Source organism: Henckelia pumila, chromosome 3 (genome assembly GCF_033568475.1).
Source record: "Henckelia pumila isolate YLH828 chromosome 3, ASM3356847v2, whole genome shotgun sequence".
NCBI classification, from domain to species: Eukaryota; Viridiplantae; Streptophyta; class Magnoliopsida; order Lamiales; family Gesneriaceae; genus Henckelia; species Henckelia pumila.
In genome coordinates this window covers 158,722,235-158,750,116 of record NC_133122.1, presented here as the reverse complement: position 1 = coordinate 158,750,116, position 27,882 = coordinate 158,722,235, and the positions used below count along the sequence as shown (strand labels likewise).

The 27,882-nt window shown below is 38.5% G+C and overlaps 1 protein-coding gene across 2 annotated transcripts; it reads left to right on the top strand.

The window, feature by feature from the left end:
- Positions 1-21,540: 21,540 nt before the first annotated feature.
- LOC140887296 (probable anion transporter 3, chloroplastic) lies at positions 21,541-27,638 on the top strand. Of its 2 annotated transcripts, none has more exons than XM_073294458.1 (8): positions 21,541-22,128; positions 22,537-22,763; positions 22,890-23,256; positions 23,485-23,529; positions 23,614-23,760; positions 24,121-24,258; positions 24,344-24,377; positions 27,209-27,638. In XM_073294458.1, exons 1-8 carry the CDS (start codon positions 21,667-21,669, stop codon positions 27,379-27,381), a joined length of 1,593 nt encoding a protein of 530 aa, XP_073150559.1. In that variant the 5' UTR covers positions 21,541-21,666; the 3' UTR covers positions 27,382-27,638. The 2 variants fall into 2 exon arrangements, with proteins under 2 accessions (XP_073150559.1, XP_073150561.1); XM_073294460.1 differs by having other exon boundaries at positions 21,994-22,128; positions 22,574-22,763.
- The last annotated feature ends 244 nt before the right edge of the window (positions 27,639-27,882 follow it).

The window sequence follows — 27,882 nt, the reverse complement described above, 5'->3', positions numbered from 1 at the left end:
ACAACGGTAAAAAATCGTTGTCGTTGAAGACAAAGAAAAACGGTTTTTCTTTGTCTTCAACGACAACGATTTTTTACCATTGTCTTTGAGCATATCGTTTTTCTTTGACTTCAACGACAGCGATTTTTTACCTTTGTCTTTGAGTGTATCTTTTTAACATCACAAAATTTAACAACAATTTTAAACTACCTACGATTACAGTTTTTCACTGTTGTTGTTAAGATTTTTCTTGTAGTGGTTTGAAGGTGTTCTTATACATGCCAACCTATATTTAAGTATTTTAGCCATATTATTGAGGGCCGAGAGATAGCTAGGTACTACTAGAACTATAGCGGAGATGTGCTCGAGTTTTGGACCTTCAACACAAAAGAAGTATCGACGAATGTAGGTATAGCCTTGGACCGTTAGTAGCTATTGGGTGTAGCCATTAGCTTAATTAATGCTTTTAGACAGTTATATTGATGTGATATTCACTTGGCTTATAGACTTGGACTTTAAACCTTGTGCTTCTAGAATTGCTACATAGAGGTACGGAATTACAATCCGATATTTCCCGGTTGAGTGTGTATTTTCTATGTGTTGTATTTATATAACACACTTTTATGTGCATATCTTATTTCACGACTTAATGATGCATTTCATGTTGAGCCTATATCCTTGATATATCCGATTAGTGAGGGTTGCTCAGTCCTATTATTATTATTGGACTCCGAGAGCTGCTATCGTCGTATATGTTAGTCAGAGATTTCTTGCCGATAACTAGAATCGATGTAAGAGCCACCTTTTGGTGCTACATACTATGACACTTCTTGACTGGGCATATTGACCGCTTATTTTTTTTATGATGTTTTTATGATATAGGAATCCACAACCTCTATCTTTGGTGTGCACTTGGTAAACCCTAAGACTAATACCACGGTAGTTAGGTAAACAACACCGAGAATTCTTGTATGACAAGCTAGTTCAAGAAACAGTTGGTAGGGAGAATATAACATCTGATCACTGGCCAAGTGATTACCTACAACACCAACTTAGACTGAGCATATATTGACTGTATCAAGAAGTGGCTCCCATAACAATCAATATTGTGGATGACAGATGTCTCTGACTACTATAGTTGGCGAAAGTGACTACCGATATCCGATCATTCAAGAAATATATTGTAGAATGACCCTAACTAATAATCTATCTCAAAGATATAGGCTCAACATGACATGTATGCATCATAATAATCGTGACATAATATATGTAACAGAGTAACATGCCAAGTAAAATACAACACATAGAAATGCATACTCAACCTGAGTATCTCAGATAGTATTTATGTACCTCTAAAACTGTTCTAGATTCCTAGTCTCTAGTTCTAGATGATAAAATCCACATACCAGTATGGCAGTATCACCAATTTGAATACAATTGAGCTACTACAAACAACTTTCCCAACTAAAATCTAGGCTACAGAGCTATAATTGTGCCTGTTAGCCTGATGATGTCGAAAGCCTCGCCACCTAAGCCAAGATCCACTACAACCTCGATTCAAACTCACCTTAGTGGTTTAGATCTATTTGGAAGTTCCAACATTACCTTCGGTTCTTCCGAACTAAGAAATGTACAATTACTTTGATTTTCTTGAGTAATAACCATTTAATCTTATTTTAACAGTTAAGCATCGAACTCAAGTCACTACATGCGTTCTCGAGGACTGGTGTATGTAGTATTTCATCGCACAGATGGACCAAAAAAGTAGTATATATATAGGTCCAGAGTTGTCAGACCCATTTTTTAAAAAGAAATTTGAATCCTAGCCCACACTTACCCATATTTTGACCGATTTTCTTTTAATTGGGTCTTCTACTGCGGGAATTGGGTCTTTTAATTTTGAAATCTTATGTCTTCTACTGCGGGAATTGGGATGAAAGCTTCGCCGCACGTTCACCTGCTCTCAATTCTCATATTCATTTCTTCAAAGATCGAGATCGGCAATCTTGCCAGTCCCACGCCTATCACTTTTCTGATTTCATTCTAGATCGTGCTTTTTATTTAGGTATGTAAAAATATATGTAACACCCCAAAATTAGCCTAATCGAGATTTTAGAAGATTAAAATTGATAATTGGAGATTAAGAGATTCGAGTATTTAATTGTTATTCGATCAGGGAATGAATTGAAAATTTTGAGATTCAGGGACCATAGTGCAATTTTTGGATTTTGATTTGGTCATTTGTTTTAAAGGTTGACTAAGCCCTTCCCTTCCATTATTTTTTCTCCTCTTCTCCTCCAAGTCGATCCCTCCTCCATTGAAGACGAGAAAGCTCCCCTTTAAGCTTTGTGATTTCTTTCCGAGCTCGATCCGTCCGTTAAAATTTCAATCTGAAGACAAATTAGCGAACACAACTGCGAGAGATCCGTTCTACCGTAACTTTTTCTTCGATCCAATATACTTCGATTTTTGGATGTTGTCAGAATTTGTTTAAATTCGGATATACGTTCTTGAGCTAGCATGTATCGTATATTTGAAGTCGGATCGGAAAAAAAAAAAACATCGTTTGGATTTGTTATAATTTTTGGAAGTATATTCAAAATTTGGGTTTCTAGATTTGTTGGAATTGTGTTGTTTTAGTTGGATTATTGATGTTGGGAGTTTTTTTGGATTGATAAATTATTGTCTGTGGTTTTCGGTTGATCAGATTATAGCCGTTATGCCGCCGGTTTGAATTTTCAGATTTTAGATGTTGGATTTAAGTTTTTTAATGGTTTTGAATTGGATGGATTGATATTGGATTGCTTTATATCTCCGTACAGATTTGGTTTGAAGTTTGTTGAGCCCAGAGTTAGCAAAAGTCGATCGTCGAAGAGTTAGTCGAAGAGCGGTAAAGAGTTTACCTTGATCGTTTGAATTTTTGGTTTATTAGATTTTGATATAAATCTCTTATTGTAGCTTATCCAGAGTTGGAGCTGTTGAATCGAAAAGGTACAAGTAGACATCGTTTAAGCGGGATAGAACACTCAAGATAGATGGTTCTTGAGTTGCCCCTAAACCACATACTTGCTTCAATACTTGTTCTAGAGTGGGAAACTTGTATTTTGTTGATTGAACTCTTGTTATTAATTGTATTATGGTTTATTGCATTTTGTTTTTCTATATGCATTCATCTTGACCCTAAATCTTTGATTTCAGCGGGCAGAACGACCCTTTTATTTTAGACGATTTGGGGGCTATATTCGAGTGGCCTGGGTGTAGTTCACCTAGTGTCAGCATACTCCTTATAGTCGCACCAAAGTCTAGAGGATGGAGATACGTGACACAACCTCGATTGGGAGAGTCGGTGGGTTGTTTACGTGATCTCATTCTCGGGATCCCAATAGAATAGCAAAAATTCCTTGATTATCAGAGTTAATATCCCGGTTTTAAAGACATGCATTTATTCGTATTAACATTGTATACGTTGTATTTATATCATGTTATTGATATAGTACTTGTTATTGCATGTTATGTTGCTTTTACTGGAAATATCATTCTCACCGGAGTTATCTGGCTGTTGTCTTATTTTGTATGTGTACTTGGCAACAGGTGGGGCAGGACCAAGTCAGAGGCAGCATGACTAGATTGGGATTGTGATGATAGAAGTGAGGACTTGGTTTAGAGTCGTTTGCATTTCGAACTCGTTGTATCATGTTCTGTATTTGAATTGTAGAACCTAGAGTTGTTGTATGTTCTACCTTCCGAATAGTTGATAAACCTTAGAATTATCATGTACTGTATTATGCGAGTTGTACTGGATTTATGCATGTTAGAAATGGATATTTTGAGTTGTGAAATGGAGTTGAGTTAGTTGCTGGTTTTTTTGGTTCAAAATAGGGCTCCCTCGAGTGGAGGTTTGCTACCGCTCGAGCGAGAGGTGTTATACTTTGAGACAGAACTTGTTTCGCTCGAGCAGCAGTTTATTACCGCTCGAGCGAGACGTTTTTGGGGTTCTCGGGCAGAGTTTTGCTCGCTCGAGCGGCAAGATCTTACCGCTCGAGCGAGGCCCCTTTTGCAATGAAAATAAATTTTTTTTTATTGTTTAAATCTCTTGGATCTTGTGGTTGATTGTTTGATTTATTCTTGAATAGATGTTTAGAACCGAGGTCCTCACATTAAGTGGTATCAGAGCGATAAGTTATTGGTTTTGAATTAGAGTGAGCGGGGTAGATCGAGTCCGCATGATTAAATTCTCGCATGTGATTGAGTTATTTAATTGATTATTTAAATGTTATGCGAGCATGCTTTATTATTCCATGAACTATTTGAATTACATGATTGTGTAATTAAATATTAAAGCATGAGATATTAGAATTGCGGATTTTATTATTCCTGATATGGAATGAAATTTTGAACAGAGATTAAGGACACGAGATTGTTGAATTGAGATATTTGTGTCCTAATTTTCTTGAATATGAGATATGTTTCCTCAATGAATTTTGAACAGGAAACATTCAGTAGCGAACCCGATTGAACAGTATTGTTCTACGACTGAACGAATGGATGTCACTCCGACACCGATGGAAGCTTTACTGATGAGGTTTCAGTCGTTTAACCCGCCGACTCTGAGGAGTACTGGGAATGCTAATGGCTATGAAAGCTGGTTAGAAGAAATTTATCAGTTGTTTGATTCTATAGGATACACCAATGACCGACGAATTCGGTTAGTTGTGTACCAACTGCAAGGCATTGCAAAAAGTTGGTGGATATCAAAGAAGAAAGCTTTAGAGAATCAAGGTTCGGTCATTTCGTGGAGTCTGTTTAGATCCGAATTTCTTCGACAGATTCCGTTTCAACATTCGACTGGATATAGAGGGAGTAACTTTAGAGAACACCTTCAACCGAAGGGTAATCAATTCAAAAAGTCTGGAAACAGTTCTTATAGCTCCAGCGGATCAAAAAAGTTTGGTTCAGGACAGAGTTCTGCCATCAAACCGGACACTACGCAAGGAGATGTCCTCAGCGCGATACCGTTGGATCTCGGTCAGGGAGTTCTTTTAGACCGATGGTTCAGCAGGGGCGGCAAGCTTCTGGGATTCATTCCTTTCAGCCACCGCAGCAGAATCGACTAGGAGGTTATCCGAATATGAATCAACCTCCGATGCAACAGACTTTAGTCTTTGCTCTTAATGAGGATCCGCAGACTTGGGCTGCACCTGGAGATGATAAGACAGGTAACCATTCGAATTTTTGGTTTTTCTGCCTGTTGAATGTTAGATATTGGTACTTTCCCTACCTTTTACTTGAGGAATCTAGTTTAATGCATTCCACTTTGTTGACCTTTTGGGTTACTTTAGTCGCAACTTTTGATTTGGATGGTAATAAGATTGAACTGGGCAGTTGGTACTTAGGTTATCGGATTATGAGTTTCTTATCCGTTGAGCTGTTTAACCAAGTACAGGGCAACCGAGGAATATTTTCAAAAAGTTGCCAGATTCAGATCTGAATCGGTAGACGAGTGGAAACCCTCCGGTAAGAATTCTTGATTCGTAGATTCTATTGATATTTGTTCTGTAAAATGACCATTTATTACATAAATGTGCGGAGGAATTCTTGATGTTTGTAGATGATGTCCTGAAATTTAACCCGATCTGGTTGATACACCAGTGGTTGTAGAATTTGCAGACAATGATATAGCAGGATGAGCTTCCAATTTTGATTCCGATTCGTCAGATTGACTTCAGCTTGAATTGAGATAAGAATATCATTTTCCTAAGACCGAACTCAGAACGAGGTATGGTCTCTTGAAATTTGTATTGCCATTGATTTGGCAGACGCGCCTGCAGTGCGTATGAATTTTAGGAGCCGGATCCTTCAGAGATATTTGGATGAAATTGTGACTATTCTTATCGATGAAATTCTTATCCGTTCGAAGAGTCGTATTGATCTTTTAGATTCTTGAGAGTTGCTTGCAGATTTACATGCCGAGCAGTGTTATGCTTTATCTATAGATGTCTGAATTCTGATTGTATCGAATTGTCCTTCCTCGATCATATTATCTGAAGGTGGAAATCCTGTTGATCACCTCAAGACCGGAGCCGATATGAATTGATCTAGATCGATGTCCCTAACTGGAATTTGAAGATTCTTGGTTTAGCAAGTTCTATCGCAGACTCTTCGAGGGATTCGTATCGGTTGTGAAGCCGATTAATCAGCAGAATATGTTCTTCTGTCTGGACTTAATCTTATGATACCAGTTTTTATTGATTGAAAAAGTGATTGATCAACGCTTCATTATTCTTTTTTATTATGTATTGATGACCTTACGGTGCTTGCACTTCTCTTATTGAGATTTGAGGTATATTCTTGTTCAGAAGTATCACTTATAGCATGAGCATAGAAACAGCTGAAGACGCTCGAGACTCAATGTCTGATTCTGGAATTTGAGCTCGTAGAGATCTTATTTATTAGAAGATCTGATATCTATTTTCTTATGAGGAGATTTTCGTAATCTTCCTGATCTTGGAAGCTGTAATACTGGTTTCACCGTACATACTGAGTATGAGAAAGAGAAGATGATTAGAGGTACTGAGGAATTCCTGATTGGAAATCCATTCTATCCGGAGAGTTTGTATGCAGCAGCTAATGTTGTGAGCCGAAAGATCTGTTCTTATTTTATCTACTATCGGCACTTCTGGTTTAGAATTCGAAGCAGATAGGAGGTCTATCATAACATTGCCTTCGAGCCAAATCAGAATTGTTTGAGAAGATCAAGATCGTTCAGAGATTTGATTCGATTTATCAGTATTCGTTGAAGAAAAGTCAGAACTGAACCAGTCTGAGATTCAGGCTGATGTTGATGTTTTAATTGTGATTAAGCATATTGTTGTGCCAGATGATTCTGATGGAGACAACGTATCTTGAGATTGTCACAATGTAGGCTACTCCGTGTTCTTTCAGATGACCGAAATATGTTTGATGATTTGAGGAAGCAGATGGGATAAAAGCAAATGAAGAACGATGTTTGAGGTATGTTTGTCCGATGTTCTGAACTGTCTGCAGCTGATAGCAGAGAGAGAACGATCCGATGGTCTGTTTTACAGTTTGTTCTGGTTCAGAATGGGATAGAGATCATGTTTCTGATGGATTCGTCAGGAAACTTCTTTGAGCAGTCTGGGTTTGAGGTACTATTTGTTTAAGATTGACCTATTGGTGAAAGCTGCTACTGTATTCCATACAGAATTATTCTCTTACATAATCAGATGACAGATATTCTCTGAGAACTTTTGTCGGATTGTCTGATTGCCGAATTTGGTCATTTCAGACAGAGATCTTTGATATACCCTTTCTTTTGTTATAGTCTTCGAAGAGGCTTTTGTTATTCCATTTCATCTGAGTACAATTTTTGTCCTCAGAACGATGGACAACCATAACAGACGATTGGGTTTAGAGGCTTTTCCGAGCTGTAGTGCTGGGCCGACCCAATATTTGAATAGCCTGATCGGGCTAGGTGAGGGTGAGCGGTTCATGCCATCTCTTAATTTCAATTTTACCAGACTTGGTAAATCATGGTACCAATCCTGAAGGTCCATGGTTGGAACGAGAGGAAGTGAGGAGAACTCCCTGATTCTGGGAGGAAAAGATCTGGAGCATGGTGCTTGACTCTTGCACTAGCTGACGAGTGTCGCTAACTCCTATGAAATTCTTGTACAACAACAGCTATCAGATGATTATCTGGATGACATCTTTCGATGAGTTGTACGAGCAGAAATGAAAATATCTTTTGTATTGGGATGATTATTTTTCTGAGTCACCTGTTTTGGGACCAGATTTGATTCGAGGTTTATGAATAGATGATGATTGTCTGTCGAGAATGAAGACGACTTGGACTAAATGGTCGAAGTATAAGAATGTTAGATGCAGACTTTCATATTTTGATCGGAAGGATCGAATAATTCTGAATATTTCTACTTTAAGAGGATTTGTCAGATATGAGAAGAGAGAGAAATCGTCTCTGAGATTGATTAAATCTCACTAGAGTCTGAAGATGATAGGCAATCTTGCCTAGAGACTTGTTTTGTTCTGTCTCTTTCTGGTTTTCACGAGGTGATTTCCGTCTTTCGTTGCGGATAATCGCCAGATCCGTGTTGCTGAATTTTCCCAACCAGATGTTCTTATGTTCTTTAATTGTTGAGACCGGAATTTGATGAGATACCAAATTGTTTGAGACTACTGATGCAGAGTTTTGATCGAACAGAGGAGCAACCTCGAATCAACCGATTCAGTTTGTGTTAGTACAGTTGCGCCGTTACGGATTTGCAGAAGAGATTTGGGAAACAAAGTTCGATTTGAGATAGTTTTTTTTTTCGGGACTTAATTCTGAGAGATGAATTCTTTTCCAGTTTTGGATGTTATCTCTTATCTTTTAAGATTGAACGGTATTCGATTTCGAAGACGAAATCAGTTTTTAGAGGAGGAGAATTGTAATGACTCAAAATTAGCCTAATCAAGATTTTAGGAGATTAAGATTGATAATCGGAGATTAAGAGATTCGAGGATTTAATTTTTATTCAACCAGGGAATGAATTGCAAATTTTGAGATTCAGGGACCAAAGTGAAATTTTTGAATTTTGACTTGGTCATTTGTTTTAAAGGTTGACTAAGCCCTACCCTTACATTATTTTTTTCTCCTCTTCTCCTCCAAGTCGATCCCTCCTCCATTGAAGACGAGAAAGAGCCCCTTTAAGCTTTGTGATTTATTTCCGAGCTCGATCCGTCCGTTAGAAATTCAATCTGAAGACAGATTAGCGATCACGACTGCGAGAGCTCCGTTCTACCGTAAGTTTTTCTTCGATCCAATATACTTTGATTTTGGGATGTTGTCAAAATTCGGATATGTCGTTCTTGAGCTAGCATGTATCGTATATTTGAAGTCGGATCGGAAAAAGAACGTCGTTCGGATTTGTTATAATTTTTGGAAGTATATTCAAAATTTGGGTTTCTAGATTTGTTGGAATTGTGTTGTTTTAGTTGGATTATTGATGTTGGGAGTTGTTTTGGATTGATAAATTGCTGTCTGTGGTTTTCGGTTGATCAGATTATAGCCGTTATGCCGCCGGTTTGATTTTCGGATTTTTGATGTTGGATTTAAGTTTTTGAATGGTTTTGAATTGGATGGATTGATATTGGATTACTTTATATCTCCGTACAGATTTGGTTTGAAGTTTGTTGAGCCCAGAGTTAGAAAAAGTCGATCGTTGAAGAGTTAGTCGAAGAGCGATAAAGAGTTTACCATGATCGTTTGAATTTTTGTTTTATTAGATTTTGATATAAATATCTTATTGTAGCTTATCCAGAGCTGGATTTGTTGAATCGAAAAGGTACAAGTAGATATCGTTTAAGCGGGATAGAACACTCAAGATAGATGGTTCTTGAGTTTTTCCTAAACCACATACTTGCATCAATACTTGTTCTAAAGTGGAAAACTTGTATTTTGTTGATTGAGCTCTTGTTATTAATTGGATTATGGTTTATTGCATTTCGTTTTTCTATATGCATTCATCTTGAACCTAAATCTTTGATTTCAGTGGGTAGAACGACCCTTTTATTTTAGACGATTTGGGGGCTATATTCGAGTGGCCTGGGTGTAGAAGTTCACCTAGTGTCAGCATACTCCTTATAGTCGCACCAAAGTTTAGAGGATGGAGATACGTGACACCACCTCGATCGGAAGAGTCGGTGGGTTGTTTACGTGATCTCATCCTCGGGATCCCAAAAGTATAGCAGAAATTCCTTGATTATCAGAGTTGATATCCCAAATTTAAAGACATACATTTTATTCGTATTAACATTGTATATGTTGTCTTTATATCATGTTATTGATATAGTACTTGTTATTGCATGTTATGTTGCTTTTACTGGGAATATCATTCTCACCGGATTTATCCGGCTGTTGTATTGTTTTGTATGTGTACTTGGCAACAGGTGGGGCAGGACCAAGTCAGAGGCAGCATGAATAGATTGGGATTATGATGATAGAAGTGAGGACATGGTTTAGAGTCGTTTGTATTTCGAACTCGTTGTATCATGTTCTGTATTTGAATTGTAGAACCTAGAGTTGTTGTATGTTCTACCTTCCGAATAGTTGATAAACCTTAGAATTATCATGTACTGTATTATGCGAGTTGTACTGGATTTATGCATGTTAGAAATGGATATTTTGAGTTGTGAAATAGAGTTGAGTTAGTTGCTGGTTTTTTTGGTTCAGAACAGGGTTCGCTCGAGCGGAGGTTTGTTACTGCTCGAGCGAGAGGTGTTATATTTTGAGACAGAACTTGTCTTGCTCGAGCGGCAGTTTCTTACCGCTCGAGCGAGACATTTTTGAGGTTTTCGGGCAGAGTTTTGCTCGCTCAAGCGGCAATATCTTACCGCTCGAGTGAGGCCCCTTTTGCATGGAAAATAATTTTTTTTATTGTTTAAATCTCTTAGATCTTGTGGTTGATCGTTTGATTTATTCTTGAGTAGATGTTTAGAACCGAGGTCCTCACAATATATGTAGCAAATTAATTTTGGATGCGATGATTATTGAGTTATTAGGTTTCGAATTGAAACTCTTGTTTGGAACTAGATTAAATTAATGGAATTGGACGCGATGATTCCCTTGAGTTCAATCATTTGATGATTCTCTTGAGTTCCCTTGAGGTTTTGATTAAATGGATTAAAATATATGCCATGATTTCCTTGAAGTCTTGATTAAATGGATTAAAATAGATGTGAATTTCAATCAATAATGGAATTAGTAGAGTTTGGTAATGGTTTTGGGCTTTTAGCAGTAATGTTAGTGTGTTACTAAAAAAATTTGGTTTGATGCATAATGTGTTATAATTTGTAGTAGCCCATAACCAAGTAAAGTGATTAAAGAACTAATCACAATTAAACATCCTAAGTTCGGACGGCTCGAAGAAGGAGATCGGATGGTCCGAAGGAAGTTCGGACGATCCGATGAGGCTTCGGAGGCTCCGAACGGGTTCGGAAGTCCGTCGGCAAGGATCGGACTGTCCGATCGGGATCATGTATTACGTCATTGATTACGTCATCAAGATGAAATCACGTCTGACGTATTGATGGGACTTCGGACGCTCCGAAGTCGAGTTCGAACGGTCCGAACGTGTTCAGAGGCTCCGAAGTGGGGTTCGGACGATTCGAACTCCGTTTATAAATAGAGGTGCCGATGCTCATTTGCAATTCGCACTTTCCTCTGTTTTATCTTGATTCCTTAGCCTTCTAACTTAGATCTAGGGAATTCTAGGCGTCCTATTGGGAATCTAAAAGTGGCATAACGGTCCAGGTGTCATAGCGGATCTGTGGCCTAGTTTTGATGCAAGCGATTGAAACGGGCTGACGACGGACGCAGGTATAGCTTTTGCTTCTTAAAAATATTTAGAAGTATGCAATAGCTTAGTTAAGACTTTTGGAGTAATATAATGATATTAGTATCATTTCGGAATGTAGTGCGGACTATAGGAGTGGACCTAGAGCTGGTAAAGCTTGCCTAGTAGTTGAGGTACGAAAGTACTGTTCGAGATATCCTGACTGAGTATGTATGTATTATGTGCATATTTTATGACATGATTGTATGCTGCATGCATATTACACTTCGAGCTATATCCTTGGGATATTATAGGGTTTTACCCTATTCTGTTAGTGGATGGACTTCCATCGATTTGGATCCGGAGTATCCACTGGTATTGGTATGGGAGCCAACTCCTGAAGCGATGGCACAGTGTGCTACATACCAGGTCCCGGTCTGTCTTTGTTATCTGATCCTTGGCCTCTAGTTTCAGTAGGCGGTACACTTGCATTCATGCATCTATATAATACGGTATACTCATACTCTCGTGCTGAGCATTTTATGCTCACGTCTCGTACTTTGTGTATCTGGTCACCCTATTCCATGGGGCAGGTTTGCGGTTGGATGAGGCGGGTGGATCCAAGAGGGACTAGGAAGTGGATTGTCAGCTGGGATTTCGCCTAGGGTTTTATTTTTATGTATTAGGATAATACATTATTCTATATGGTTGTATAATTATTTGGGTAATTACAGATTCCTTTCCTTGGGATTGTATAATGAATATTTCTTTCGCAGTTTATTCTGGTTTATTGTTTTTATTAAGTTAATTGCATGCTTAAGTTTCTGATTAGTAGGTGATCTCGGTAAGGGTCACTACATTTATGGTATCAAAGCATGCATAGTAATCTTGGGATTTAGACTCTGCATAAGATAACCGTGGGATAATTTTGTAGATGGAGAATTACGATGATCAGAGTAGCCATGGTAGTGGAGGTGGACGCTGGGGAGACAGTGATCGTAATCTCGTCGGGAGCGCCATCATCGTCATCGTGATGATCATTGTCGTTTCAGTATGCATCGGTTCATGCAGATGGGTCCTAAGACCTTGGTTGGAGGCAAGACTCCTGAGGATGCTGAGAACTGGTTAGAACACATGGAGAGTTGTTTTCAGACATTCCACTGTACCGAGGAGTAGAAGATGGAGACGCTTGGTTATCTCTTGGAGGGATGAGCTCGTAAGTGGTGGAGGTTCACTTTTGCACCGTTCATTGCGGCTAGAGGAGTTACTACTTGGGTCAAGTTCCGCACAGCTTTTCAGAAGTTGTACTTTCCTCCTGCACTTCTCCAGTCGAAGTCGAGCGAGTTATTGGGTCTACGTCAGGGAGCCATGTCGATTGACGAGTACCAGCAGAAGTTCTTCGACTTGTTATCCTATTGTACTGAGATCGCTGACAGTTCCGAGATGAAGTATAATATGTTTCTTCAAGGCCTTAATCCAGAGATTCATGAACGGGTAGCGGTTGGTGATGATATGACTTATGAGAGATTGGTGAGACGATGTCACCAGGCGGAGGATAGCATTCGGCGTAGCAGGTCTTTCTCTCATTCTAAGCCTGCGAGTTCCTTGGGTCCCTGTGCTCAGTCTTTCAAGAAGCCTGGATCTACTTCTTCTTCCTCTGGTTCCAGTGAAGTGATACGTTTTGGAAAGAAAGAGAAGTGCGACCATTGTGGGAAGAATCATCCGACGGACAGATGTCATAGAGCTTCTGGAGCATGCTTTCGATGTGGAGAGGTCGGTCATCTCCGGAGGGATTGTCCACTAGCTGGGGGAGGTGGTTCCGGTTCTGGTTCAGGATCAGGTTCTCAAGCTACAGTCCAGCAGAGATTGCAGGGACAGTCTGCTGGAGGTTCTCATCTATAGCCGCGGATTTCTGGTCAGGTGTTTGCCTTGAGGCACGATCAGGCAGTGGAGGAGAATGAGAGGGTCATCGCAAGTACGTTTCTATTATATGGCATACCTGCTCTTGTACTCATTGACACTTGTGCATCTCATTCCTTTATCTCTGCACTTTTCGTTAAGAAGCATAAGTTACCATGCATTGCACTAGACGTAGTGATTTCTGTTTCTACTCCGACGGGTCAATCTGCATTGGCTAAACCTCTAGTGATGGGTTGACCTTTAGAGTTTGAAGGGAACATTCTGATATCGAATCTCATGGTTCTTACGATGGAGGACTTTTATTGTATTCTGGGGATTGATATATTGACTACCTACCGAGCTTCAGTGGACTGCTATCAGAAGTTAGTATGCTTTCATATGGTTGGGGGTAATAGCTGATTTTTCTATGGTGAGGGAGTGCGACTCCGATGCCGTTGGTATCAGCTTTGGGAGCCTGTCGAGCTCTAGAGTCTGGCGGGGAAGACTACCTCATCTATGCAGTTGATTTGTCCGCTGAGATCATTGGTATAGAGAGTCTGCCAGTTGTGAATGAATTCTAAGATGTATTTCCAGATGAGATTTTGGGTTTTTTGCCTGTTAGGGAAGTCGAGTTTGGCATAGAGTTGATGCCGGGTACTTCACCTATTTCTCAAGAACCGTATTGTCTGACTCCGTTAGGGATGCGAGAGTTGAAGAATCAGTTACAGGATCTTTTGGATAAGGGGTACATTCGTCCTAGTGTATCTCCTTAGGGAGCTCCTGTTCTCTTTGTGAAAAAAAAGGATGTGTCGATGCGGCTGTGCATTGACTATCGGCAGTTGAACCGAGTTACTGTGAAGAACAAGTATCCTTTGCCTCATATTGATGATATGTTTGATCAGTTGCAGGGTACTTCGGTTTACTACAAGATTGACTTAAGATCTTGGTATCATCAGATGAGGGTCTGAGATCAAGATATAGCCAAGAATGCATTCCGTACTCGCTATGGGCATTATGAGTTTCTAGTGATGCCGTTTGGGTTGACTAAAGCGCCGGTTATATTTATGGATCTAATGAACCGTGTCTTCAGGGAGTTTTTGGTTAAGTTTGTTGTGGTTTTCATTGACGAAATTCTGGTATATTCGCGTGATGCGGATGAGCATGCTTCTCACCTGTGGTTGGTGCTGCAAACTCTTTTGGATGAGCATTTGTACGCCAAATTGAGTAAGTGTGAGTTCTTGATGGATCGAGTGGTCTTTCTTGACCATATCATATTCAGGGATGTGATTTCTGTTGATCCGAGTAAGGTTGAGGCTGTGTTGAACTGGTCGCGTCCAATGACGGTTGCTGAGATCCGCAGTTTTTTGGGTCTAGCAGAATATTATCGTCGCTTCATTGCGAATTTCTCTCAGCTAGCTCGACCGATGACACAGCTTACTCGCAAGGGTGTGGATTTCGAGTGGTCCTCAGAGTTTGAGGAGAATTTTTGTGAGCTTCGACGACGGTTGACTTATGCGCCTGTGTTGGCATTACCGTCAGGATCTGGAGGGTATGTGGTTTACACAGATTCTTCTCTTCAGGGGTTAGGTTGTGTTCTGACTCAGTATGGACATGTGATCGCATATGCTTCTAGACAGTTGAAGGTTCACGAGGATAAGTATCCAGTGCATGATTTGGAGTTGGCAGCTATTGTGTTTGCTTTGAAGATCTGGCATCATTATCTCTATGGCGAGAGATTTGAGATTTTCACAGACCACAAGAGTCTCAAGTATTTGTTCACTCAGGAGAAGTTGAACATGAGGCAGAGGCGTTGGATGGACTTGCTGAAGGATTATGATTGCGAGATTAAGTACCATCCGGGAGCTGCTAATCTCACTGCTGATGTCTTGAGTCTCAAGGTGCGATTATCCGCACTTCAGACTTGTTCGATGTCTCGTGCGATCGAGGATTGTTGTTATTCAGGGTATACCTTCAAGCACAAGGAGGGTATGCAGGGCATCCAGATGTTTGCGATATTACCTGAGCCAGCTTTGTATTCGCGGATTCGGGATGCTCAGATTTCTGATTCGAAGACCCAGTGTTTGGCTCGTTTAGCCAACAAGGGTAGTAAGTCTGGATTTCACTATCATTCAGATGGTTTCTGTGTTTGTCGGGTCGACTTGTGATCCCGGAGGATGAGGATCTACAGGGGAGATTTTGTCTCGGGCACATCGCACTAAGCTGAGTATTCATCCAGGAAGCAACAAGATGTACCAGGATCTGCGTACTTGATTTTGGTGGAAGATAATGAAACGCAACATGTATCAGTATGTTTTGAAATTTTTGGTGTGTTAGCAGGTCAAGGCAGAGCACCGACGACCTGGAGGGTTGCTTCATAATCTGCCTATTCCTGAGTGGAAATAAGAGCTTATCACGATGGATTTTGTGACCTATTTGCCGGTTTCCTCGAGGAATTGTGATGTTATCTGGGTTGTGTGGACCGACTCACCAAGTCAGCACATTTCATTCCCTATAGCCGAGAGTACACTGTTGATCGTATGGCTTAGTTGTACATCCAGGAGATCGTTCGACTTCATCGAGTGCCGGTGAGTATTGTCAGCGATCGAGATCCCAGGTTTACTTATAGATTCTGGGGAAGTGTTCAGCGTGCCATGGGCACTACTCTCAGTTTGAGTGCTGCCTATCACCTGGAGACTGATGGACAGATAGAGCGCACTATCCGTACCTTAGAGGATATGCTTTGGGCGTGTGCTATGGATTTTGGTTCAGCCTGGCAAGATCATTTGTCATTGATTGAGTTCGTGTACAACAACAGCTACCATTGTAGCATTGAGATGGCACCTTTTGAGGCGTTGTACGGGCGACGTTGTCGTACTCCACTCTTCTGGGAAGAAGTAGGGGAGAGACATGCCGAAGGACCAGAGCTAGTCCAACAGGCCGCAGATATTGTTGATCAAATCAAAAAATGAATTAAGACTGCACATGATCGTCAGGCCAGCTATGCTAATACTATGCGTAGGCCTCTGCAGTTCGATGTTGGGGAGAAAGTATTTCTGAGAGTTTCACCTTTCCGCAGGATTCTCAGATTTGGTCTCAAATAAAAGCTGTCTCCTAGATTTATCGGTCCGTTTGAGATCTTGTAGAGCATTGGTGATTTGGATTATCGGTTAGCCTTGCCACCGTATTTGTCCAGTATCCATGACGTGTTTCTTGTATCCCTGTTGCGATGGTATGTAGCAGATCAGTCTCATATTTTGCAGCCGTCTGAAGTTCAGGTGGATACTGATTTGACTTATGTAGAGAGACCGGTTCGTATCTTGGGTCATAAGGATAAAGTATTGCGGAATAAAGTTATCCCTTTGGTTCTAGTTCAGTGGCAGCGTCGAAGAACTAAAGAAGTCACTTGGGAGCTTGAGAGCAGGATGCGTTCAGAACATCCTGAGTTATTTTGATTTTATTTTAGTATTGTACAAAGCTGTACCTTGTAAAATGTTCGCATCTGAATAAAAGATATTTCTACATGTTGTTTTTACTTTCAATACTTAAGATCTGATTTTGAGGACGAAATATCTTCAGTGGGGGAGAATGTAGTAGCCCGTAACCAAGTAAAGTGATTAAAGAACTAATCACAATTAAACATCCTAAGCTCGGATGGCCCGAAGAATGAGATCGGACGGTCCGAAGGAAGTTCGGACGATCCGATGAGGCTTCGAAGGCTCCGAACGAGTTTGAACGGTCCGTCGGCAAGGATCGAACGGTCCGATCGGGATCATGTATTACGTCATTGATTACGTCATCAAGATGACATCACAGATGACATCACAGATGACATATTGATGGGACTTCGGACGCTCCGAAGTCGAGTTCGGACGGTCCGAACGTGTTCGGAGGCTCCGAAGTGGGGTTCAGACGATCCGAACTCCGTCTATAAATAGAGGCGCCGAGGCTCATTTGCAATTCACACTTTTCTCTCTTTTCTTTCGATTCCTTAGCCTTCTAACTTAGATCTATGGAATTTGAGGCGTCCTAATGGGAATCCGAAAGTGGCATAGCGGTCCAGGCATCGTAGCGGAGCTGTGGCCTAGTTTTGAGGCAAGCAACAACAACGGGCTGACGACGGATGTAGGTATAGCTTTTGCTTACTAAAAATATTTAGGAGTATGCAATAGCTTAGTTAAGGCTTTTGGAGTAATATAATGATATTAGTATCATTTCGCAGTGTAGTGTGGACTATAGGCATGAACCTAAAGCTGATAGAGCTTGCCTAGTAGTTGAGGTACGAAAGTACTGTTCAAGATATCCTGACTGAGTATGTATGTATTATGTGCTTGCATGATTTTATGTGCATATTTTATGACATGATTGTATGCTGCATGCATGTTACACTTCGAGATATATCCTTGGGATATTATAGGGTTTTACCCTATTTTGTTAGTGGATGAACTTCCATCGATTTGGGTCAAGAGTATCCACTGGTATTGGTATGAGAGCCACCTCCTGAAGCGACGGCACATCGTGCTACATACCAGGGCCCAGTCTGTCTTTGTTATCTGATCCTTGGCCTCTAGTTTCAGTAGGCGGTACACTTGCATTCATGCATCTTTATAATACGGTATACTCAGACTCTCGTGCTGAGAGTTTTATGCTCACGTCTCGTACTTTGTGTATCTGGACACCCTATTCCATGGGGCAGGTTTGTGATTGGATGAGGCGGGTGAATCCAAGAGGGACTAGGCAGTGGATGGCCAGCTGAGATTTCGTCAGGGTTTTATTTGATGTATTGGGATAATACATTATTCGATATGGTTGTATAATTATTTGGGTAATTACAGATTTCTTTTCTTGGGATTGTATAATGTTTATTGTTTTCGCAGTTTATTCTGGTTTACTGTTTTTATTAAGTTAATTGCATTATTAAGTTTTTGATTAATAGATGATCTCGGTAAGGGTCACTACATAATTAATCTGTAATAATTTTTTGGCACTAGAATTATAACTTTGTGTTGGTTTATTCTTGATATTTTATTGCATAAGACTAGATATAATTTTTAATTTCATTATATTAATTGAATTTAAACATATTATAATTTTTTTCATTAGAAAATTAATAATTCTATAATGCATAGATTTTTTTAGAGAAAAGATCCAGAACCAGAAGAACAAAGCATTGTAGATGTTAGAATTGAAAATTTTGATTTCTCACCATTACCACCAGATCCTGGACTAAGGACTCCAATTTGCTCTTATAATGCTAAAAGTAAAGATCAAGTTCAAATGACATATTTGAAAAAAGTTGCATGTCAACCTTCAGGCTATGAATTCCCAAAAAAAAAAAATTGGAGTAAGCCAATGTAGACTATTCAATCCTTCATGGTTTAAGGAACTTGGTGATTGGTTGGAGTATAATATATAAAAAGATGTTGCATATTGTTTGTATTGTTATCTCTTCAAGACAACTAAAGGAAAACAATTAGGAGGTGAGACTTTGTTAGTGAAGGATTTTCAAATTGGAAATGTAAAGATATGTTAAATATTTATGTTGGTCAGCTTGACAGTGAACATCATAAAGCTCGAATGAATTGTCAAGCTTTGATGAATCAAGATGAGAAAATTCAATCAGTTTTGCACAAACAGTCAAAGAAAATGCGGAATGATTATCGTATCCGTCTCAATGCTTCGATTGTTTGCTTTAGAGTTTTGTTGCGACAATGGCTTTCATTTCGGGGCCGCGACGAAACTAAAAGTTCTCTTAATCAATGTAACTTTCTTATCCAACTGTAATTTTTAGGTGTAATTTTTAGGTGCTCATAATAAATAGATTAATGGTGTGATATTGAAAAATACTCCTAAAAATTTCAAGTTAACATCACCTGATATTAAAAAAAAATAGTGAGTGCTTGTGCCACTGAAATATATAATGTTATTATCAGAGATATTGGTGATTCATTGTTCACTATTTTAGTTGATGAATCTCGTGATGTGTCAACAAAGGAGCGAATGTTAGTTGTTATTTGTTATGTGGATAGTAGTGGGCATGTAAATGAATGTTTTATTAGGAAAGAACAAATGTAAATTGGTATTCATTATGTGGATAGTAGTGTGCATGTAAATGAATGATTTATTGGGATTTAACATGTTGCTAGTACTACACCACTCTCACTTAAAGCTGTCATTGATAAGATGTTTTCTAGATATAATTTGAGCATGTCTAAGTTTAGAGGACAAGGTTTTGATGGAGCAAGTAATATGTAGGGTAAATTTATTTAATGGTATAAAAGAACTCATTTTAAAGAAAATCCATGTGCTTTTTACATACAATATTTTTCCCATCAACTTCAACTAGCTCTTATAGTTGTGGCCAAGAAAAATCTTCCGATTTATATTTTCTTTCGTGTTGTTGGTATTGTGGTAAATCTTGTTGTAGCAACTTGAAAACATTCCGATCTTCTAAGAGAGAAACATTCAGATTTTATTGTTGAGACATTGGAGAGAGGTGAGATTTCAAGTAACCGGGGACTTAATCAAGAAACTGCCCTCCAACGTGCCAGAGATACACATTGGGGGTCACATTACAATTCTTTGATCAACTTGATTTCCATGTTATCCGCTGTCAATGATGTGCTTGAAATAATTTCAGAAGATGATTCTAGTTCTCCTAATAAAAAAAACAGAGGCATTTAATTTATTGAAGTCAATACTTTCATTTGATTTTGCGTTCAATTTACACTTGATGAAACATGTATTGATGAAATAATTTCATAAGATGATTCTAGTTCTCCTGATAAAAAAACCGAGGCATTTAATTTATTGGAGTCAATAATTTCATTTGATTTTGCGTTCAATCTACACTTGATGAAACATGTCTTAAGAATTTCGAGTGAATTGTAGATGACATTGCAAAAAAAAAAAAAGATCAGGATATTGTGAATGCAATGGATTTGGTACAAGTATGTAAACTCCGACTGCAAAGTATGAGAGATGATGGTTGGGATTAATTTTTAGAAAAGATTCACCGTTTTTGTGAGAAAAATTACATTGATGTTCTCAAAATAGATGATATGTTCACACGTTAGGCACCACGTGATCGCCCTCATCGTAATAGACCAGAAGTGACAAATTTGCATCATTATCGTGTGAATTTATTCTATGGTGTTATTTTATGCAACTTCAAGAGTTACATGATCATTTCTCAAAGGTATGTACGGAGTTACTCCATTGTATAGCTTGCTTGTGTCCACAAAACTCATTTTTGGTTTTTGAAAAGAAAAAATTGATGCAACTAGATGAGTTTATCTACAAGATTTCTCAAGATTTGATCTCCTTATACTTGATGATCAACTTGAAACTTATATATGTGATATGCATTCTAACAGCATTTCAAGGATTGAGAGACTTGATGATCTTTCAGAAAAATTAGTTATGTCAAAAAAAATATGATGTACCCGTTGGCTTGTAATCTTTTGACATTGTCATTAATTCTACTTAGAGCTGTCAAAGTAGGTTGGACTCACTGGGTTGGTCCGGTTCGGTCTGCAATATACCACTCCAACCTGACAAATATAACTAAAAATTAACGGGTTGGCCCGCCCCGCACCGCCAAATAGGTGGGTTGGGTTGATAATTTCCCAATCCACCTAAATGGTGGGCCGACCCGCCCCGCCAATCGACGAGTTTTGGTAGGTTGAGGGTTGACCCGCCTCGTCGACCCGTTTTGACAGCTCTAATTCTACCAGTTTCAATTACGACTATAGAGAAAATGTTTTTTGTCATGAGAATTGTGAAAGACAGGTTGCACAATCGAATGAGTGATGATTGGATGAATGATAGTCTCATTGTTTATATAGACAAAGATATATTTCTAAAACCGTTGATAATGAAGCTATTGTACAAAGAATTCAAAACATGAAGACTCGAAAAAAATAATTGTGAGATAATTATTTTGTGATGTTTTATCATTAGAAGATTTTATATATTTTTTGATGCATATTGTCGCCTATACTGAACTAATATCCTAAATCCGCCCCCGTCATCACACATGGAAAAAAATTAGATGAGGGGTGAGACACGTGGGGTGACTGTAGTCCCACATTCCACATCGATTAAAGTGATTCTCGATGGAGGTGGATCGAAGGATCACATGCATTTTCGAAGATGGACAGTATTGCATTACATATTGATAAATATTAGATGTTTGAATGAGTTGATAATTTGATATAACATATTCTTATTACAATTAGGATTATCTATTTTTCAAAACAATGAATAAAGATGATTTAAATAATCTTTTGGAGAGACCTTCTAGCAACCAATTCTGTAACACAGTTCAAGAGTTGTGAATTATATTTTAAAGCCACTGTTGTCATTATTTTGGCGGCTACTTGGGTTGGTAGATGGGTCAACAGCAACAGCAGCTCTTTCAGTGTTTGGTAGCAAAGGCATGAATTCACAGCTTCCGGTGAATCCAAAAGAGATGAATTGTCTCTTCAATCTCAATCAGAGCCTCGCCACGAGCTCAATTCCATGCCCCTCTCAAAACCCTAAACCCTTTTGCAAAACCCACAATCGATTGCCTTTCACGGTCCCATCTAAACGACGACCCGCCGTTTCGTCCTTGAATTTCTCTGCTAATGGAGCTATTTTACCTCCTCTCAGGGCATTTTCTTCGGGATTCAATCGTCCCAGGGCTTCGTCCAATGATGCCCAGTCTATCTCTGGCGGCTCCAGTGAAATTCGCGAGCCTAGTTTTCTGGAATTTATCACTTCGGAGAGAGTCAAGGTGGTGGCGATGCTTGCGTTGGCTCTGGCTCTCTGTAATGCCGACCGTGTCGTCATGTCGGTGGCCATTGTGCCGCTTTCCCTTTCTCGTGGTTGGGGTCAATCATTTGCAGGAGTTGTGCAGGTACTTACTTCTCCCTCCTCCCTCCCAATTTTCCCGATTAAGAATTCTTAAGCTGTTTGAGTTCTAAATGATTAGGAAGGGAAACGATTCTTGAATGATTCCACAATGTTATCATTGTTAATGGAACTATTAATAAACCGTGTGGATAAATCCGTGTTACGAGCATGATAAAAGAAGAAGCAACAACGAAACAACAAGAGATTGCACTTTCTTGGTTTACGTGGTTGACACTATGTTGATGACAAAAAGTAGAAAGATATGGGCCAGCTAGTGGTATAAGTTTATTTCGCCATTTTTTAATTCTGAAATCCTGGATCAATTTGCTAGAATGCTGTAAACATACAGTTATGCCTAAGTATTTTTTTCACTTTAACTGAATCTCATTGATTTAGTAGCCACTAATGGCAGTCATCTTTTCTCTGGGGATACCTGATATCACCTATAGCTGGAGGGACGTTAGTGGATTATTATGGTGGTAAGGTAGTTATGGCTTGGGGAGTGGCTTTGTGGTCTGTGGCCACCTTCCTTACTCCATGGGCAGCAGAAACATCCGTGTTGCTTCTGCTTTCAATGCGGGTGCTACTTGGCATTGCAGAAGGTGTTGCTCTTCCTTGCATGAATAACATGATTGCAAGGTACAAAAAATAAAAATTCTCTCGGGTATTTAATTTCTGATTTGCATTCTACATTTGAATGATCCTGCAACAGGTTTTGGAGCTAAAACTCAAAAGTTTGAATTGCTATTTGAATTTTTCTTTCAGATGGTTTCCTAAGACAGAAAGGTCAACAGCAGTAGCACTTGCAATGGCTGGATTTCAGCTTGGAAGTGCCATTGGTCTCGTGCTTTCACCAATTCTTATGTCACAGGCTGGCATATTTGGACCTTTTGTGATCTTTGGATTGTTTGGCTTTCTTTGGCTTTTGGTTTGGATATCAGCAACCTCAAGCTCTCCTGACCGAAGCCCTCAAATATCAATTTATGAGTTGAGATACATACAGAACAGCATGTCAGTGCCCTCTCTGTCCAATGACGGGACAAATTCAAGAAAAGTCATTCCACCATTCCGTCTCTTGCTCTCTAAGCTACCAACTTGGTCGCTAATTGTTGCGAATTCCATGCACAGCTGGGTAAAATCTCTTGCTTCCTTTGGAGTTTTGGACAAGCTTTTCACGAGTCAACTTCTACAGTTAGTCATATATGTCTGCTACTCGCTACTTTCCCTATGAAACTTCAGATCCATCTTGGCTTTATTTTGTAGGTTTCATAGAATACCATGTGGACATTTTGACTTGTTCTTCCAGATATCTTGAGAGATTTTTCCGCACATGTTTGATCTATTCCCTTCTTTCGTGCAGGGTTTTTTTGTTATACTTTCATGGATGCCAATCTACTTCAAAATGGTAAGTTCATAATTATATTATTCAAAATATATTGGTATTGAGCTTATTGACACCATTGATGTATTGAAAATTTTTCTTATGTAGTTATATCATGTCGACCTCAGACAAGCTGCTTGGTTTAGTGCTGTTCCATGGTGTATGATGGCTCTCGTGGGATACTTTGCAGGAATTTTGTCTGATAGGATGATTCAAAGTGGCGTCAGTGTTACTTTGACTCGCAAAATTATGCAGGTCTTATTGCTACCTTTTCTCTTGATATGTGTTTCATATAAGGGAAAAATAGGAAATGAAAGATGAAAGTTAACCCCCAAAATGTATAAGTTGATTTCAGTTGCCTAACTTATTGTACAAGTGCATGCAATCAAACAATACCATGCTTGGATGTAACTAAATTTCATTCATGACAATTACCCACATTGCATGAATAGTTTTTATAAATTCTGGTTCATAGGATCTGAATTCTGATGTAAAGGCAGACCTGACAAGATCTCTAACTTTGTTTTTTACTTTTTCATTTGTTTAGTTTATCCATCTGATTTTATAAAAAAGCTATGCGACTGATTGGGTGGTGATATTATGTGTTCTTTTCAGTCAGTTGGATTTATGGGCCCAGGCCTCGCTCTAATTGGTTTGGCAATGGCAAAAAATCCATTCATTGCTTCTGCTTGGCTTACTTTAGCTGTTGGGCTTAAATCATTTAGCCACTGTGGTTTCCTTGTGAACTTTCAGGTTAACATACTTGGTACAATTTATTAATTTAATTTTCCCTATATTTTTTTACACATACTTACCTGTTGTAATTTTGCTTGACCAGGAGGTTGCCCCGCAATATTCTGGTGTTATGCATGGTAAGTACCCGCATCTTTGTCTTTCTTATTTATGCTAAAAGTTGAAGCCTATGGATATTAACTATGTGAAGAAAGAAAAAGTAAAAAAGTACGGAAAAATTAGCTAATCCACCAAACTTAGGCGCTTATGCAGAGAATTGAGTGAATCTTGTATACTTCATATGATATAGTCTTTGTTACTGTTGATCCATGAAACTATCTTAAAATTTATTTGCAGCCATTGCTCCAATAGCTTATTCTCTAGTGTATACCTAGGAGTTAGGCTGATGCAAATGGCTATATTGTTTAATATTGTTCTTAGTTGAGTCTTGTTCGTCAATACAGGTTCTTCATCCAATTCTTGATTTTATAATTTACTTGTGGAGTCTCACCATACTTCACTTTCTTTCTTTGAGGCGTCGATAGTTCTTTCCAGTGTGCCTAAATCCTACAATTCCTACACCATGAAGAGTCTTTGTCCTTCAATTTCATCAAGTCAGACGACTTCTTACCATACACTTTGGTTTTCTTTTCTTTTTCTTTTTTAAATCCCATCCCATCCCACCCCTTCCCATCCTTAAGCAGCCAAACCCATTTAAGGGGATGATCCTTTTCCAAGAACTTGTTCGGACTTTGGTGTTGGTAATTCGAGAGTTTGAAATCCCATTATATTGCTTGTTTGTTATTTTGTATTTTCCTAGAATCAGCAGGCACTGCTTTTGCCACAAGCCCCTTTTAGTCTTCAAGAACATGGAGAATAGTCTAGTTCACGTAGAGTTTGAGCTAGAGTGAGGTCCTTAAAATATCTTGAAACATAGAACTAAATCACTAATATTGATTAAACTCTGGTTTTGATCATTCACTTTGTGTATGACATGTATACATTTCGGTCACGTTTGGTTCGAATGATGAGATTGAATGATTAGTAAATGAGTAATAAAAAAAATGATAGATAAGGATGTGTAATATGTGATGATAAAATTTGTTATGTTTGCTTCGATTTTTATGAAACTTTGTTATGTTTACTTCGATTTTTATGAATCAGATTATGTAAGGAAGGATTTGATATTATGCCCAAAATATTTCTGGAAATTGTTGGGCATGTTTTTTATTTTGACTAAGGCAAGACATTTTGAGAATAAAATGAGTGTATGGATTCTTAGTCCTCGGGGTGAGTAAAATCATCAAACTTTAACACAATTTGGTCCTTTCCAGGCTTGATAAAATGAGTTTAGTAAAAAATGAACCAAGGATGGGTTTAAGTCCAAAACCATCCCTTTTATCCCACCTTCCCTTATACCAAACACAGCCGAATGTTTATCACGTGTTGAAATCAAACGCCAAAATCCAAGAAAAACAAGTAATAGTTATGTTTCGAAAAAAGAAGCTTATATAACATAATTATTCGTCATTTAACTCTTTGAGCTTTTGATCAAGGAAATTCAAGTTGCGAATAGTGAGTAGCTTCAACATTGAATGCATATATTGATAAAATGATATTGGTTGGATGAGTGGCTCCGTATGCGAACAGTGACAATCTTAGACACCATAGTCATAGACATACTTAAAACATTAAATATTAGAAAAACAAGAGACTGATTAAAAGTGAAAGAAGATTTTGTTATAAGAAGCAAAATTGATTGTTATTTTATTTTGGTACAAGCGCAAGGAAAGAAAATGTAATCTGTATCATTTTTTTTCTATAATCAGAATTTGCACACAGGCGGTAATTTAATTTTTCTTGTTTTATGTGCTGATGAAATTTTCTGTGCGTTGATGTGATGATTATGACCTTTTTCACTTTTGTAAATGATTTTATTGTTTTTCTTGACGCACAACTTCTCAGTCATCATGATTATCACATTGTTAATAACAAATAGAATCAGTCTACTTTCCCGTTTTTAATTTTTTTATAGTTTTATTTCTGAGGGAGTATAAAATAATCGATAAACTGGCCTTGCAAGTTAAGATCTCATATACCGTGGCTTTTTGAATAAGCGTAAACATAAAAATTTGTTTCGGTATAAATTAAATGTCTTTTCGCATTTAATCAACTATTTTATGCTCTAATGAAAAAACAAAAAAAAGCTTTCTACTTTGGAGTGGTTCTTGTATCTGAGTTTCGCATGCTAATATTCTAATTCTACTTATATCTTAGTGTCGGGGAATCTATAGCCCCCGCTCCCTTCACTAGCCGGAAAAGATCATTTTTTGTTTAACGACTACAATTTAATATTTTTTTATTTACTTAATGATTTCACAACTGGCGCAGTTTGTGCACGTTTTCAATTTATTTTTTGTAAAGAAGTTTATTGGCAAAGGGTATTCAACTATTCATCAACTCTTAAATTGTATTTTGTTCAGTGTCTATTGATCAGTGACGAAATAGATCAGTCATTTTTAATTTATAAACTAGAAACTTCCCATGCTCATTATAATAGTCACTCTTTTTTATTTGCAAGACAACCTGGCAAATTATTGAAACCCCTATATGTTTTTAATAATTTTGAAGCCTATATGGTAAAAATTTTATTTTCAAAACATCACAAATAAGATAATTGGGTACCTTTTGCTTTTTGGATGAACTTTTTTTCTCTCTGAAGTCTAGTACTCATTTTCGTTCATCAACAATTGCATTTGATGAGGTTTCCTGGTTAATAGTATTAGTGTCCTGTGACATGATTGTGCCACAATTTTCGCTCTCATCCTTAACTCTTGAGATTATCAGATAATATGATCTGCTGCAGTATTAGTTGCTTAATACAATTGTGTACCGGAGATTACTTAATGAATATTTTGATCTTGGTTTTATAGTTCTGATGGCGTGCTTACGTTGGTTCCATTCCTTGTAGGTATGTCTAATACTGCTGGCACGTTTGCTGCTATAGTAGGAACAGTTGGTGCTGGTTTCTTTGTTGACTTAGTGGGATCGTTCAAGGGGTTCTTGTTGCTCACAGCTTTCCTATATTTCTCAGCAGCCATATTCTGGAACCTTTTCTCAACTGGCGAGAGGGTCGAATTTTGATTAAACAGCATGGCGTTTATTAAATTGGCCCATATCTGTTTAAATTGGGGCATCATAGTTTTCAAGAAACATTGTTAGTTTCAAGAGTGTTGTACAAATCATGAAATAGTTGTCCAAATTTTGTAAATGGGTGTACCGAGTCAGCTTCCGGATACTAATGAGACATTAAGTGAGAATTTTTGGTGATATCATTTGATGGCTATAGATTATAGACAAGGTTTAAATTATTCTAGGTTTAATTGTTCAACTACACCATGTTCATGCATTGAACATTTCAGCCTCTAAGTAATCCAGTTGACTTAAATTTATTTTATCCTAATCTACTAGCAAAAAGTTTTTTCAAGTTTTCTTGACTCTGTCACTTGAGTCACTGGATTTATGAATATGGATACAACGATAAGGTGTTGAATTAGTCTAATGAAGAACTGTTGCAAGTAGCAACAAGATTATTTGGGAGCCTGTGCTCGGAACTATGCTCGGCCACCGGCACGGCCCCGCCCC